Here is a 13,305-nt window from a genome sequence, read left to right on the forward strand (position 1 = left end):
TCACAGCACAAGCTATGCCTAAATAACCTTTTCAGAAGGACAAGGATAAAACCTCATTATTCTGGATGAGTTAATGAGGACTCTTCACAAAATCAGTCAGACTGCTCATTACAAGTCGCTATCACTCTGCTTTCTCTGCCTGAACTTTACATCTTTAGATTCCCCATTAATCACTTTCTTCAGGGGTGCTGGCCTGCCTTTGGCTGGTTGCTTTTTCAAAACAAGCTTTCTGTCTTTGTGTAATAAGTGGTTTTTTTCCTCTTTCCAGTGATGGTTGGGCAGACAGAGATGAAGTCATTGAAGGTTATGAACCCGAAGCAAATGGAGGCATTACTATCAAACTGCAGAGTCCTGAGGTGCTGGCCTTTGATGACTACTACCTGAAGCTGCGTCTCGACACCAACACCCGCAACCCCTGGTTTCCCGAGTTCTGGCAGCACCGATTTCAGTGCCGCATTCCAGGGCACCCACTAGAGAATCCCAACTTCCAAAAGAATTGCACTGGTAACTTGTCAAACATTTTAAATATTTTTTCCAATTTTTGAATCTGTTCTCTGGCAAAATATTTTCCTTGGTTCTGGTTTGGGTTTTCTTTGTTGTTGTTTTACTGGCTTTTTGTTTGGTGTTTTTATGTTTGGGTTTTCTTGTTTGTTTGTTTTTAATTAAATCTTTGTTGTTGTTTATTTTTTTTTTATTTTATGTAAAGACAGATAGTAACCTCAAATTGTACAGATAATAATTCCAGCTCTGGCAGGAGTATATCTGGTGCTGGTTGCACAGTTTCCTTTCAATTTAGTTCTGCTCTGTTACAGAGTGATTTGCTCCCTTTTTATGTTTTAGGGCTATGCTAAGGCTGAGTGCCCATGTTCGCAATATGGCTCATAAAAAATAAAGAGCCATGAAATTTTAAGAAAAATTTATACTTTTTTTCCTCAAAGTCAGCTTTTCTGATCAACTGAGGAATCAGGAAATTCACAGACAATATTAGAGCAGAAAACCAATTTTAAGGAAAACTGGTGAGGCTTAAACTTGGACAGTCATCCGCTTTACTTTTGTTTTTTTTTTCTTAACCCATTAAAACACATACAATTTGTTTCTACTATGTAGCATTCACATAAAAAACACTTCTTACACAGGGTAACTCTTACCTCATATCAGTGGAAGTGTGCCTGTGTATACACGGTTTTTCTCTTCCATTCAGAATCTGAGAAAAATCACTAAAATATTTCAGTAAGATTAAATTTATTAGTAAATTAAGTGAGAGATTATTACATTTCTGTTAAATACTTGCTGAATGATTTTTGCAAATATTTTGTTTGTAGTTTGTAAATACTTAATTTGTAGTCAAAAAGGTATATTTGATAGTAAGGAAGTTATTTCATTAGAAACAGGACTAATGAAGCCTTACCATTGATTTCTGTCATATTCTTTACATTTTGACCTCCTGTATCCCCTAGCAGTAATCTCAGTTGGTCTTCTCATGCTCCCTGAACTGCATGCCCATAGTTTTGAGCTCTTCCCTTTTCCCTAAGTGATACTTCCTAATAAGAACTTCCACAGTACCTTTTCTTTCTCCCCAGTTCTCCTATTCACCATTGAGGCACATCACCAAATACTGACATAGAACTGGCCTGATGTGCTGACTGGCAGCCAGGCTGGCCTGTCTGGGTGCTGAGAGACTAATAGCAGGCAAGACAAGTTTAATCCATATTGAATTTATACTGATAATTTTTCCTCAAAGGAGTTATTAACTTTGTACTTTACCAAAATGTTGATTTTTTGTGTAAATATTTAATTTGCTTTGGAAATGCTCCAGCTCAGACAAAGTTGATATAGGCCAACAGGGGCAAAAATTGCTAAGGAGAGTTTACGGATTTATGCACAGTGCAAATGCACAGCCTTCTTTTGTAAGAAAAGAAACTTAAAATTGCACGGTTTTGTTCATTCCATTTACACAAATAAATTCCATGCTGATGTGAAAAAGGTTCCGTTTTGAGACATCTCAGCAGCTGTTATAAACATGGGTGGTTTGTTATCCAACCTCTCTTTGGTTATGAAACTAAAAACTTGAGTCTGAACCGTCACAGTCACCCTTTATCTGGTGGAACAAAGGCAAGGGAAGTCCCCACGTGGTGACTTCAAAATGGCCAACATGGCCAATTTGGCCATTCTTCTGCATGGAACACGTAGATGAGTTTTCAGGCAGTGATTGATGTGGGCTCTAAAATTGTACTTCAGCCCAAAAAAAAAAAAAATTTAAGAAAATCACGGAAGAAAAAAAGTAGGGGTTATTTTATTAAAAAAATATCCCACCCAAACTTTTCAGGATATCCCAGATTTGAAGTAAGTGGACATTGGAGAAGTTCTGAAGAAGTACCACCACATGCCTGCCCAGTGTTCTGGGCTTCTCAAGGTGTCAGTGACCACTAAATTCTGATAATACTAGTGAAACACAAAATCATTTGTCTACATTGGTAGACTTTGATAGCTAGTAGTGTTAAGTCAGGCATCCAGACATCTTTCCCTCCTCTAGAAGGCTGAAATTTTTTGCATGAAACCTCAAAATATGTGATACCTTTTAGACTTTAGTTCTTAATTTTGTTGGTGTATCACTGATAACCCTCAGGCTTATCACACACAACTAAAAAAATCCATAAATGTCTCAAGTCACCAAAGGGAAGCATCACAAGGTATCTTTCCCAATAAAGACATACCTACAGAATCAAGAGATCTCCATGTCCCCAGCAAAACTGTGGGCAATACAATACTTATTTTTATTTAACTGCACAGATCTGACTGCTGACTGTCTGGCACCACGAAATCTGTACACTTATCTATGTCTGACATTTCTGGAAGGTTAAGAATGTCACTTTAAATACTAGCAACTTCAAAGCTGTTTGGGGGAGACTTTCTCTCCAAGGAGAGAAAGTGCCAAGAAACCGCCTTCTTTAACTCTCACAGATTTGGAGGCAGGCCTTTTCAAAAACTCTGTTAAAAAAGGAGTCTCTTGCCTCTCCCCTCCTTCACAAACTATCTCCATACACAAATTTGAAGGAGAAAATCCATGATGCTCAATAAACAATAAGCACTAACATTTGAAACCCATTAGAAGTGCCAATAGATGATTTGACTTTTTGTGGTACTACAAATTTAAGTACTGCTGCCACTCCTACATCACCCTAGGAAAATAATCAGTAACCAGTACTGGTATCAAGCACCTTATCTCCAGTATATCTAAGAGCTTTTACTCCTACCTCAATATTCCTATGAAAAGGCATGCAGGGCCATGCATCATGGAAAAAGCGGAGTCCCCTGTGGTCCCAGGAGTCCATGCACATTATTAACAGATGTTGTGACTATCTCTGGGTCATGACCTCTTTTGTATTACAAAAGTGTGCTGCTAGTCCTGACTGAGAACAAAACACACCCTTACTTTCACATAGACAGCAATGTAATTGTATTTACACAGCAAAGGGTTTCCTAGGAGCAGCCAGAAGCAAAAAAATAAAAAGGAAAAGACAGTGTTGTTCTTTGAAAACCTTATTAAAACATATTTGCAATATTGGAACCTATCTATGTTCAGAAAAGGAGATTAAAGCAAATTATCTGTTAAGGATCTTCAGTTACTGCCTGTCCATTATAATTTACTCATATACAATCTAATCAGTTTACTGAGTGATTTACTCAGAATTGCCACTGGCATGTGAGGTTTATCATTTATCATTCATGGATAGGCAAGGACTTCTCCTCAAGCAATTACAGCTGCTGCATCTGCAGTTTCTCACACTGTTACTGTTGAGTCAGCATTAGCTCGGGATTGCATGCTCTCTACAAAGAAAGGGAAAGCTAGTTCCTAGAAATCTCCCTTCTCTGATGACAGGAATTACTGTTGGAATTCCCTCATTCAGTCTCTGAGAAAACTCATGTTGTCCTTCAGAAATTCTCATATTACACTAAGCCCTGAATGTCCATATTACACTGAGTGCACATGCATATTTTGGGGAGCAGGGGAGGTGTGTGGGAAAGAGCACTATTGGAAAGGAGCAAGTCACAGTGTGCTCAACCCCATGAAGGCTGTAGGATGCCTAACAGTTTGCCACATTTTCAGAATAGCTTGTCTGGATTACAAGAACTAGCAGCAACAAATTCTTGGGAAGAGAAGAAATCCATCAAGACTGTTGCAGTTACTGCTCATTTGGATCATTCCTTCTTGCAAAAATTAAACAACTTACTTTTCCCACTTGGGAGGCAGCCAAATGAGTGGGAGCTATTTTTGACTCATTTGCAATGTTTTAGCCAAGTGCCTCTTGTAATGGAATGCGTTTCCCTATCCCTCTCTCCTTCCCTCTTGCTCCAGCTGCTATAGGAGATATTCTTCCTCAACAGGATTAAAGTACAAAAATGATATTAAATGTAGATATATTGGATCTGGCTGCGATGGGCTTAACTTTCCCCACAACAGCCTCATAGTGCTGTATTTTGTGTTGGTAGCTAGAAAAGTGCTGGTAACGCGCCAGATTTTAGGGCTCTGCTGAGCAGCATTCACACAGCATTGAAGCTCTCTCCCACCCCATGTCCCCACCCTCAAGGCTGGTAGGCTGGGAGTGAACAAGACACCAGGAGGGGGCATAACCAGGAAAGGTGACCCAAATTGACTACAGTTTCCACACCATATGATGTCATGGTCAGCAATAAAGGATGAGAGAAAGGATGAGAAGGTGGGAGAGCCTTTGTTATTAAGGCATTTTTCTTGCAAGGTAGCATTATGAGGCCCTATTTCCCAGGAAGAAACTGGACATCATCTGCTGACAGAGTTAGAGAATTTCTTCCATATGTGGTCTTTTTATTTTTAATCAAACTACCTTTATCTTGACCCATGGGTTTTTAAATTTTGTTTTATATAAGGAGAGAGTGGCTTGGTGGGCACCTGACAGCCAGTTGAAGTCAATGTACTACAGTAAAAAACACACATTTGTATATGGATATCCTCCTAGAGTCTCCTGGATGTCTAGCAGGCCACTTCCAGTACAGAGTTGTTCTTAAATTGTCTGTGCTACTGAGGTACTTGTATCCCATGTAACTGCTACAGTCTGTAGGAAAAAAAGCACATCCTACAACTCTGCATGGACCCCTGACACATAGTGGAATTCAGAAATTCACACCATTCTTCGTGCCCATGAGATAAAAAGTCAGAACAGAACAGAAAAAAGGCTGTTTCTGAATTTGAGGTACTAAGACAGTATCTGACTCAGGATGGACCTGACAGAAAGTTACCTTAGCAAACAGCCTCAAGCATTGCCCCAAGGAACAATCCCTACTTATATCAGTTCATTAGAAAACTCAGCTTTTTCTGCATTTTACAGATTGTACCCTGACAGTAAGGTTAGATGTTAGACTGTGTACATCAGGCAACAGAGTTCAGATATTTTTCTAACAGACTTCTTAGATGAAGAAGGATGTTTTTTCCTCCCAAGTCTGACAGCCCAAATGGAAGTGTGTTTTTTTCACACAAAAATACACTGGTTAATTTTCCTCTGTTGCATGTGGTGAGCTCACATAAGCCAAAATTAAATGCAAGTCATACTTACACAGAAATGGTGTCAAACTCAGTACAGGGCAAGCACTTGTAGGGACATCTAAATGCTCCTTTACAGAATGCCTTATTCTCCTTCTGGCAGATAATACAATGGCTGGAGTTCATGTAAACCAGGTGGGCTGAGTTCTCCCCTGCACCACAAGAGACAGTTACAAAATTGGTAATGGAACTGATGCAAATAACAGATTATGCTCACAGCAGTTCATCTGCTGGGACAACAAAATACATTGGCAGGCAATCAGCACAAACATTTTTCAATAGAGCAAAGTGGAACAAAGTGGGCAATTCATGATTCATTCATCGATTCAATTGATCTCTGTGAAGAAGGATTATTTGTCAGTAAATGTATTTGTTGCAGACAAGAACAAGAAATGCAGATTTTTTTGTTCCAAAGGAGGTCATAGTCCAAGTTCCCTTTAGGACGCTTACTCATACTGTGGTCATGCCATAAGGATTGCTTTACCTGCTAATTCCTGTCTTGGCCCACGAGAACGGCAAGCAATCAGTCTGAGTGCATGCAGAGTCACAAGGATCACAGTATCACTCATTCTAGAAGGTAGCTCAGGAAGACTGTAGTCCAACTCCCTGTCAAAGCACCGTAAGTCATCAGTTCAGACTAGGCTGATCAGCCCTTGATCAAGGCCAGACCTCAAAAGTGGCACAGTGTATCTGGGCAACCTGTTCCACTACTTGAATGTGGAAAAGTTTGGCCTCATATGTAAAGAGAGTCTAAACCTCTCTTGTGTCAAATATGCCCATCATGTCTTATTCTTTCACCAGGCTTAATTATGAAAAAACCTGTGCCTGTCTTCTTCATCACCACCCCGTAGGTATGAGGTAAGGTTCCCCTGCAGCCATCTCTTCTTCAGGCTGAACAAGCCCAGGCCTTTCAGTCTGACCTCAAAGGCAAGGATTGCAGCTCCAGATCATCTTGATGGCTCTCTGCTGCAGCTACTCCAGGTTATCAGTATCTTTCTGTACTAGGGATTTACAAACCATATGCAGTGTTCTAGGTGCAGCCTGATGAGTGCCAAGTAAAGGATGGTGATGGTGCTTAGACAATCACTCAGTCACTGGTTGTGCAGTTGTTTCCATCCTGCTGACAGGATGTTGCTTGCCATCATTCCTACCAAGGATCTGTATGCCCACCCTATTCTTGTGTCACATTTGGTCTTAAGAAGGTGTATCTTTTCCTATCTCCTTTCTTCAGCCGACATAAACTTTCACCACGCCTGGCCAGTTCTGAAAGACCACCATAAATTGTCATAACACATTAAATCATGAGCAGAGCATAATGATAGCAGAAGAAGCTTGGGAAGAAGGCTAAATCTTTCAGAAGAGGTATTTATGCTTTGGTATGAATAATGCAGAGTCATACTTCTTGGGACAAAAATATCAGGGAATATAGATTATTTAGTGACTGTAAAGACTTTGGACTATGTTTGATATGGTCATAATCTGAAAGAGATGTGGAGCACAGTGCAGAGGTGGTTTAGATATTAGAGACCCACACAGCAATACAAAAAGCAGTGCAGTGTTACATGAACATACCAGTTCAAATTGTATATTCATATCTGTGGAATATTATCCAATCATTTCAACAATTGGTTCTGAAGTCAGGTGGAGTTGTTAGACTCTAGTTAAGATTTCTCTTAGCATCCCTAAATGTTTGCCACCATTATCACCGACTCATTAAAAAGTAACAAGTTTTATCCCATCCAGACACACAGATATAACTTTAGTGAAAAATTTGGGTTTTTTCTGACATAGGATATCTGTGGTTTAGAAAAGGTACTCCCCAGTTCAGTTCCCCCACCAAGACTCTCCCAAAGTAGACTTTCTTACTCACCCACTTCCCCTTCCTGGTCCAGGAATGGAGTCGAGAATTAGAGGCACAAAAGGTGAAAGCCATGGGTTAAGATAGGAAAAATTTACCGGAAACAAAAATGGAATAAGAAAGCAAACAACAGCAGAACAATAATAACAACAAAAAGTATAAGACAAAGAAACAAAGAGATGATTTACATGGAAAACTGCCACAAATACCAACTCCTTCTCACCACACCACCTCTTCTCCCACAGGAGGGGAATGTAAGAGAAAGTCCTGTTCCCTCACCTTGGCAATGATGTACCAGGATATCAACATTATAGTCTTGGCTACAGCCCCTCCCAATGATTTTGGCTGAAACAAGGACAAGGATAATAACATCTTTTTTAGAAGATCTACAGGGCCTCTACTCATGCCTGCCATGATGCTTGTCTTTCTGGTTCTGTTTGTGAAGTTCTCCCTGACTGCACTTATTGCACCAGATGGGAAGACAGAAGACTGATGGCTGCCTATTCCCATCCTGAGACACAGTTGTACTTAGCCAATGCATCTTTCAGATTACATCCAGGCCACCAGTAAGGTAGTTCAGAGCTTCTCTTAATCAAGAGCTCTTTTTCTCAAGACCAACCCTATTTTAATAAAACTATATGAGATGACATGGAGTTCTCTTTTTCTCATCACAGTGGACAGTGCCCTCCAGGATGTCTCCTTGATTTTTCTACACTTTTCTGAAGGAGTGAATGCATTTCCACTGAGAACTGATCTGAGTTCTTTCCAGAGTTGGATAAATTAGATCCAGCAGACATTATTAGAGCTCATCCTGCTGTGTCAGACAAGCTTGTAGGTGTTTCTCTGAAAACATTCTTTTGATCTCAACATCTGCTGGGCTTTCCCATGGAGCACCTGTCCCATGAGATTTTTCATCAGCAGAAGCACCTACAGTAGGAATTATTGCCACTACAATAGTTCAGAAAAAGTAATTATAAGACAGCAGCCTGGTATGCACTCTGCCAAGAGAGCCACTGCTGGTAAATCACCTTTGTGGTGTATAGGAGACATATTTTTAAGCTTTTGAAGAAGAAATTAAGCTATTGACATGCCATAATTTTTTCAAAATATATTTTGCATTAGGTATCCTGTGACTTGTCCATGCTCACCTCTGCTTTGAATTCTCATTACTTATTTAGGTCTTGTATCACACTCTTTTTCCTCAGTATGAGGCAGAAGATCCTAGTTTTTCCAGCAGTGTTCAAAACTGATTGCAATTTCATTGGCACCTAGAATGAAGCCTACTGGGGACAACTTGTCTGAAAATATCCCAGTTGTTACCTTTCTTTTTTACAGCAGATAAGACAGGAGAGTTGTAGTTTAATTTTATTTCCCAGACAATGTTAGAGGCAGCTTTTAAGGCTTAAAGATGAGAAGGAGTAATAATGTGGTTATCTGTGACAGTTCATGTGAATTATTTGGGAAAGATATAATGGCCAGGTTTATGTTCATTTGGTTCTAGCTTTTTGTGTCCATGTTTGGAAAAAAGCAGTTACATCTATCTTATATTTTATATTTCCAAAAATACTTTTAAACCAGGCTAGCAATATACAACAAAGATAAATACCTTTCTTCTTTTGGGATCCATAGCAAAAAAATGACGTCATCATGAAATAAAGGAGAGGGGAAATGTACATGTGCCTTTGTAAACAGCATAGAAGACAGTTTTTACAGACATGGATATTACAGCAGCATATGACAAAAGTTTTCTGAATCAGCACCTACATTTTTCATTTTGGATTTTAACAGTAAAAGCTTGCACTTCTGGGATTAAAAAAATCCTTAGGTAGGCTTGTGACATTCACCTTTCTCCATTACATGGATGAACTGATGGTGCTACTAAGTAAGAGGACACCTGAATCATGCTCCCTTGTGCCTCCCTCAGGCTCCTGTCTCCTGTGCCTAGAGAGAGACAGGGCCACTCCTGACTGTTCAGATTGCCACAGATGATGGCATGAACTTTCAGCAGCAGCATGGTGAGGACAAAAGCACATAATTAAAATTAAAATTGACTTGATCCAAAAATCAATTTTTTGTGCAGGTTGTGCATCAGAACAATTAGCAAAGATAGAAACATTTAACCAAACCAGGAAGTCAGTCAGATGAAATAACACAAGTAACTGATCTGAACACATGGCAAACCGCTTTCTGTCAGCCCCCCATGTCTTTTATTAGATGATATCTTCCACTTCCTCATTTACCTGTAGGTGGAAAGTTTTAAACTCAGCTTGCAATTTTACAGGTTGTTATTACTGGCAGCATTACCCCATAAATGCAGGTGAAAGGAGAAACAGTGGAGGCTAACACATGTAGGCACAGTCCCACATACTCACACATGTCTAGCTGCAGACTAGAGGTACTCTGTACACAAGGATATTTTCTGAAAAATAGCCAGTAACATTCTTAGAATAAATGGGTCCTTCTTAAAACATTGTGGGAAAGCAATGGCATAAAGAACAATAAAATATGGGCCTGAGTGGTAAAGCCAAAACCAGGGAAAGCAATGGCATAAAGAACAATAAAATATGGGCCTGAGTGGTAAAGCCAAAACCATGAAAACCACAATATTTCCTATCCAGAATATGCTGTATTGGTATCCATAGGGAGAATAATCTGATGGAAGGTGTGTGCTCTGAAGACTAGTGCTGCTAGAATAAATCTCTGTTTTCCCATTCATACCAGGATGTCTGGGGGAGTGCTGAGGTCTGCTTCTGTGGAGAGAGTTAGGGAAAAGTGATAAGACACTGCATATACACTGTGTTGCTGACTGAGCCAGAAATCCACTGTAGCACAGCAAGGTAGAAGACTAGATGATTTTAAAATCTTTCTTTCATCTGAGATTTTTGAGATCCATACAGTAGGAAGTAGCTTTGGAGGAACCCACAAGTTCAAAGCTTCAATATAGCTCTGGATTCAGGCTCAGCTCCATAGGAATGAAAAAGCAGTAGCACTGTTCACATCATGCAGTGAACTGCCTACTTTCTGCTGGGGCCAGCTTACTCTGCTGCTTTTTCTATGGTTATTTTGTCTGAAAACTCATACCACTGGGGTCCATTTTCTTGTGAGATCTCAAGTACTCATGTGTTTTCTGTATTGTCACATTTGGCTGCACCCAAGAAAACAAGAGGAGGGCCAAAATGGATGTTTTAAAAATTCTTTCAGATCAGAAAGAATTCTGCTTCTGTTTTTCTGTTGAATTTGACATGTGAATACAGATTAGGGCCACTTATTTTATCTTCTGATTTGCTTAGCTCTAGTTTGCTGCTAATCAGTGTTGCATTGTTCTTGTGCAGACGTTGAGAAACTCTTAATCTTAGCTTAGCTTTGAGAAGGATCATTTCTGTGATACTGAATACAGCTTTGGGCAGGTGTCCAGGTAAGGGGAAAATAAAGTGGGTCTTTGTGATCTGTGTATTTGTGATTAAATTATTGAATATTGCAAGGGTTAAAGGGAACACATGGGCGCTCCTAATAATCAATTGAAAACTATGCTTAATTTCACCAAAAGCTGTGAATGTACTCTGCTAATTTACAACATGGCCAAGCTGGTCAGGGTGGCCAAGACCACTTTGCTTCTCAGCTCCAGAGCAGCTGCAGCATCTGGCTTTGGTCCTGGAATGCCAGTTTTTTTCTGGAAGAAACTGCATGTTTGCAGGACTACTGTGTAGCCAGTCTGTGGTGCACATTGGATATCCATGTGGCTCCAGAAAGCCAGCACTTTAGACAGAGGCTGTCTTATGTGAGGATATGAACTATAAAAACAAAACAAAAGCCAAAACCTACAACAAACTTGGTAAAGGAGAAATTTGGAATAAGATATACTTCTGCAGAAGTAGGGCACATTGATGTTCATATTGATTTGTATTTTGACACCTAATGCTGGTGGTTTTAATATCACCTTAGCATTAAGAACAGATGTGAGAAAGAAGATTTGTTCTCTTAGAATAATAAAAAAACATTAAAATAAAGAAAAAAAAAACAGTAGTCCTGGCAGATGGGCAGTAGTACACTGTCAGAAAAGAATTCTGAACCCCCTCTAAAATCAATAGTGATTTAAAGCATAATAAATAGTGGATATCTTTCTTGGCTGTTCTTTGTACTCATGCAGAACCACTAGAATTTGAGATGTGAAAAGACCAGTTATGCCAGCTAGTTTTTGTCCTACCATGAGGGGAATATGTGATCTGTTAACGTGAGATTTTGACTCACAGCTTTGAAGTCCTCAGAATCTCATGTCCATACTCTGACAATGACTGCCACTACTTACACATTTACAAATATTGATCAATGGAGGGGAAAAGAGTTTGTGATTTGTTCCATTTCCAGTCTCCATGCCAGATAGGATCACAGATGAGTATGTGTATTTTATTACCATCATCATATTTTTCCACTCTACTCTAAAGACCCTGACTTTTGGTTTGGGTTTTGTGCTGGTGCCATATGTTCAACATATACTGAGAACAGATCTCTTGTTAATTCCTTTGGTGGTAATATATTCTATGGTTAATATGAAAGTTGCTTATTTTCAACTCTAAACCAGCATTTTCTGATGAAGACACTCAAAATTAGGCCCCTCAAGTGCATGCTCTGAGACCTAGATAAATTGGCCTGAATTTGAGGGTACTGATCTCCCATAATTTCCATGAAAGTCAACAGCAGCTAGAGAAGTTCAGGCATTAATCAAGTCAATTAATTAGGTGCCTGAATATGTATTCAGGTTCCTATTTTAAGTATTGTGTGGTGGATAATGTTCTGAAAGCTGCAGCACAATTATTGAGTTCCATCTCCTTCTTTCAGATAAGGTCTCAGGCTTCATATGAAAAGCATAACACCTGAAATATAATCAGTCCTATTTCCTGAACTTTCCATTTTTCTATTGTAATGTGTTACAATGGGACATTTACAAGGGTATCTCACTCAACTTTTTTCTTTTTATTAAGAGTGAAACCTTGATTAAAACTAGCCAAATATTCTAAAAATCTTTATGCATTTCTTCACATTTGTAAATGAATTTGATTTTAAGTGTGTTCATTCCTGTCTCATGTAAGAGTAGCAGCAACTTATTATCTGCTAGACTTGTTCCAAATAACTGATCTGTTAAGAATGGTGGTTCTAAATGTGTCTTTAATTGAGTGTGCGAGTAAGGCTGCAAGGTTACACAGCCACCTGAGGGAGAGGGGAAGACTGAAGATTGGGGTTTCTTTATTTTTAATTGTTTCTCTCCAGGAGTTCAGGTCATGTAGCAAATGGTCTCTGTGGGATCCTGTTCTTAGAGAATCTTGGTCAAGAACCATATGGCACTGGGAGAAGGCTGTGAAGAAATCAAGAGATGAACACAGATCCAAGGTCTCTGTGATAATAACTACATTAAATAATATTAGGATTAAATTGGTACCTGAGGCCTTGGGAGCATGGACACCTGTGGGACCCTGCAGAGTCTGAGAGAGGCTCAGAGATAGTTTATTGCTGAACTCTAACAGACAGAAGTAGCTGTGTGCGACACAGTAATAGTAGCAAATTAAATTCTCTGCTTTCATATTCCCAAGAAAGGGACAGAAGAAGAGAAAATAATGATAACGATAATATTGATAATAATGATAATAATGATAATGATAATAACAACAACAACAACAACAACAACAACAACAACAACAACAACAACAACAACAATAATAATAATAATAATAATAATAATAATAATAATAATAATAATAATAATACCACCAAAATAAGCCCCGAAAAAAACCCATGGTACCAGATGAGAATATGGACTCTGAACAGGCTGAGATAAATCAAAAGCCATTCCATTCCATTCCACTCCATTCCATTTCAT

General features: G+C 39.2%; 1 protein-coding gene across 1 annotated transcript in view; it reads left to right on the top strand.

Annotated features, from left to right (window-relative positions):
- The window catches only part of GRM1 (glutamate metabotropic receptor 1), a 182,132-nt gene that overhangs the window by 115,213 nt on the left and 53,614 nt on the right, over positions 1–13,305 (top strand). The window contains exon 3 of the mRNA XM_058835267.1: positions 269–504. Within this exon, the coding sequence (XP_058691250.1) occupies positions 269–504 (236 nt within the window). The remainder of the gene's footprint in view (positions 1–268; positions 505–13,305) is intronic.

The sequence above is a fragment of the Poecile atricapillus genome, chromosome 3 (genome assembly GCF_030490865.1).
Source record: "Poecile atricapillus isolate bPoeAtr1 chromosome 3, bPoeAtr1.hap1, whole genome shotgun sequence".
NCBI classification, from domain to species: domain Eukaryota; kingdom Metazoa; phylum Chordata; class Aves; order Passeriformes; family Paridae; genus Poecile; species Poecile atricapillus.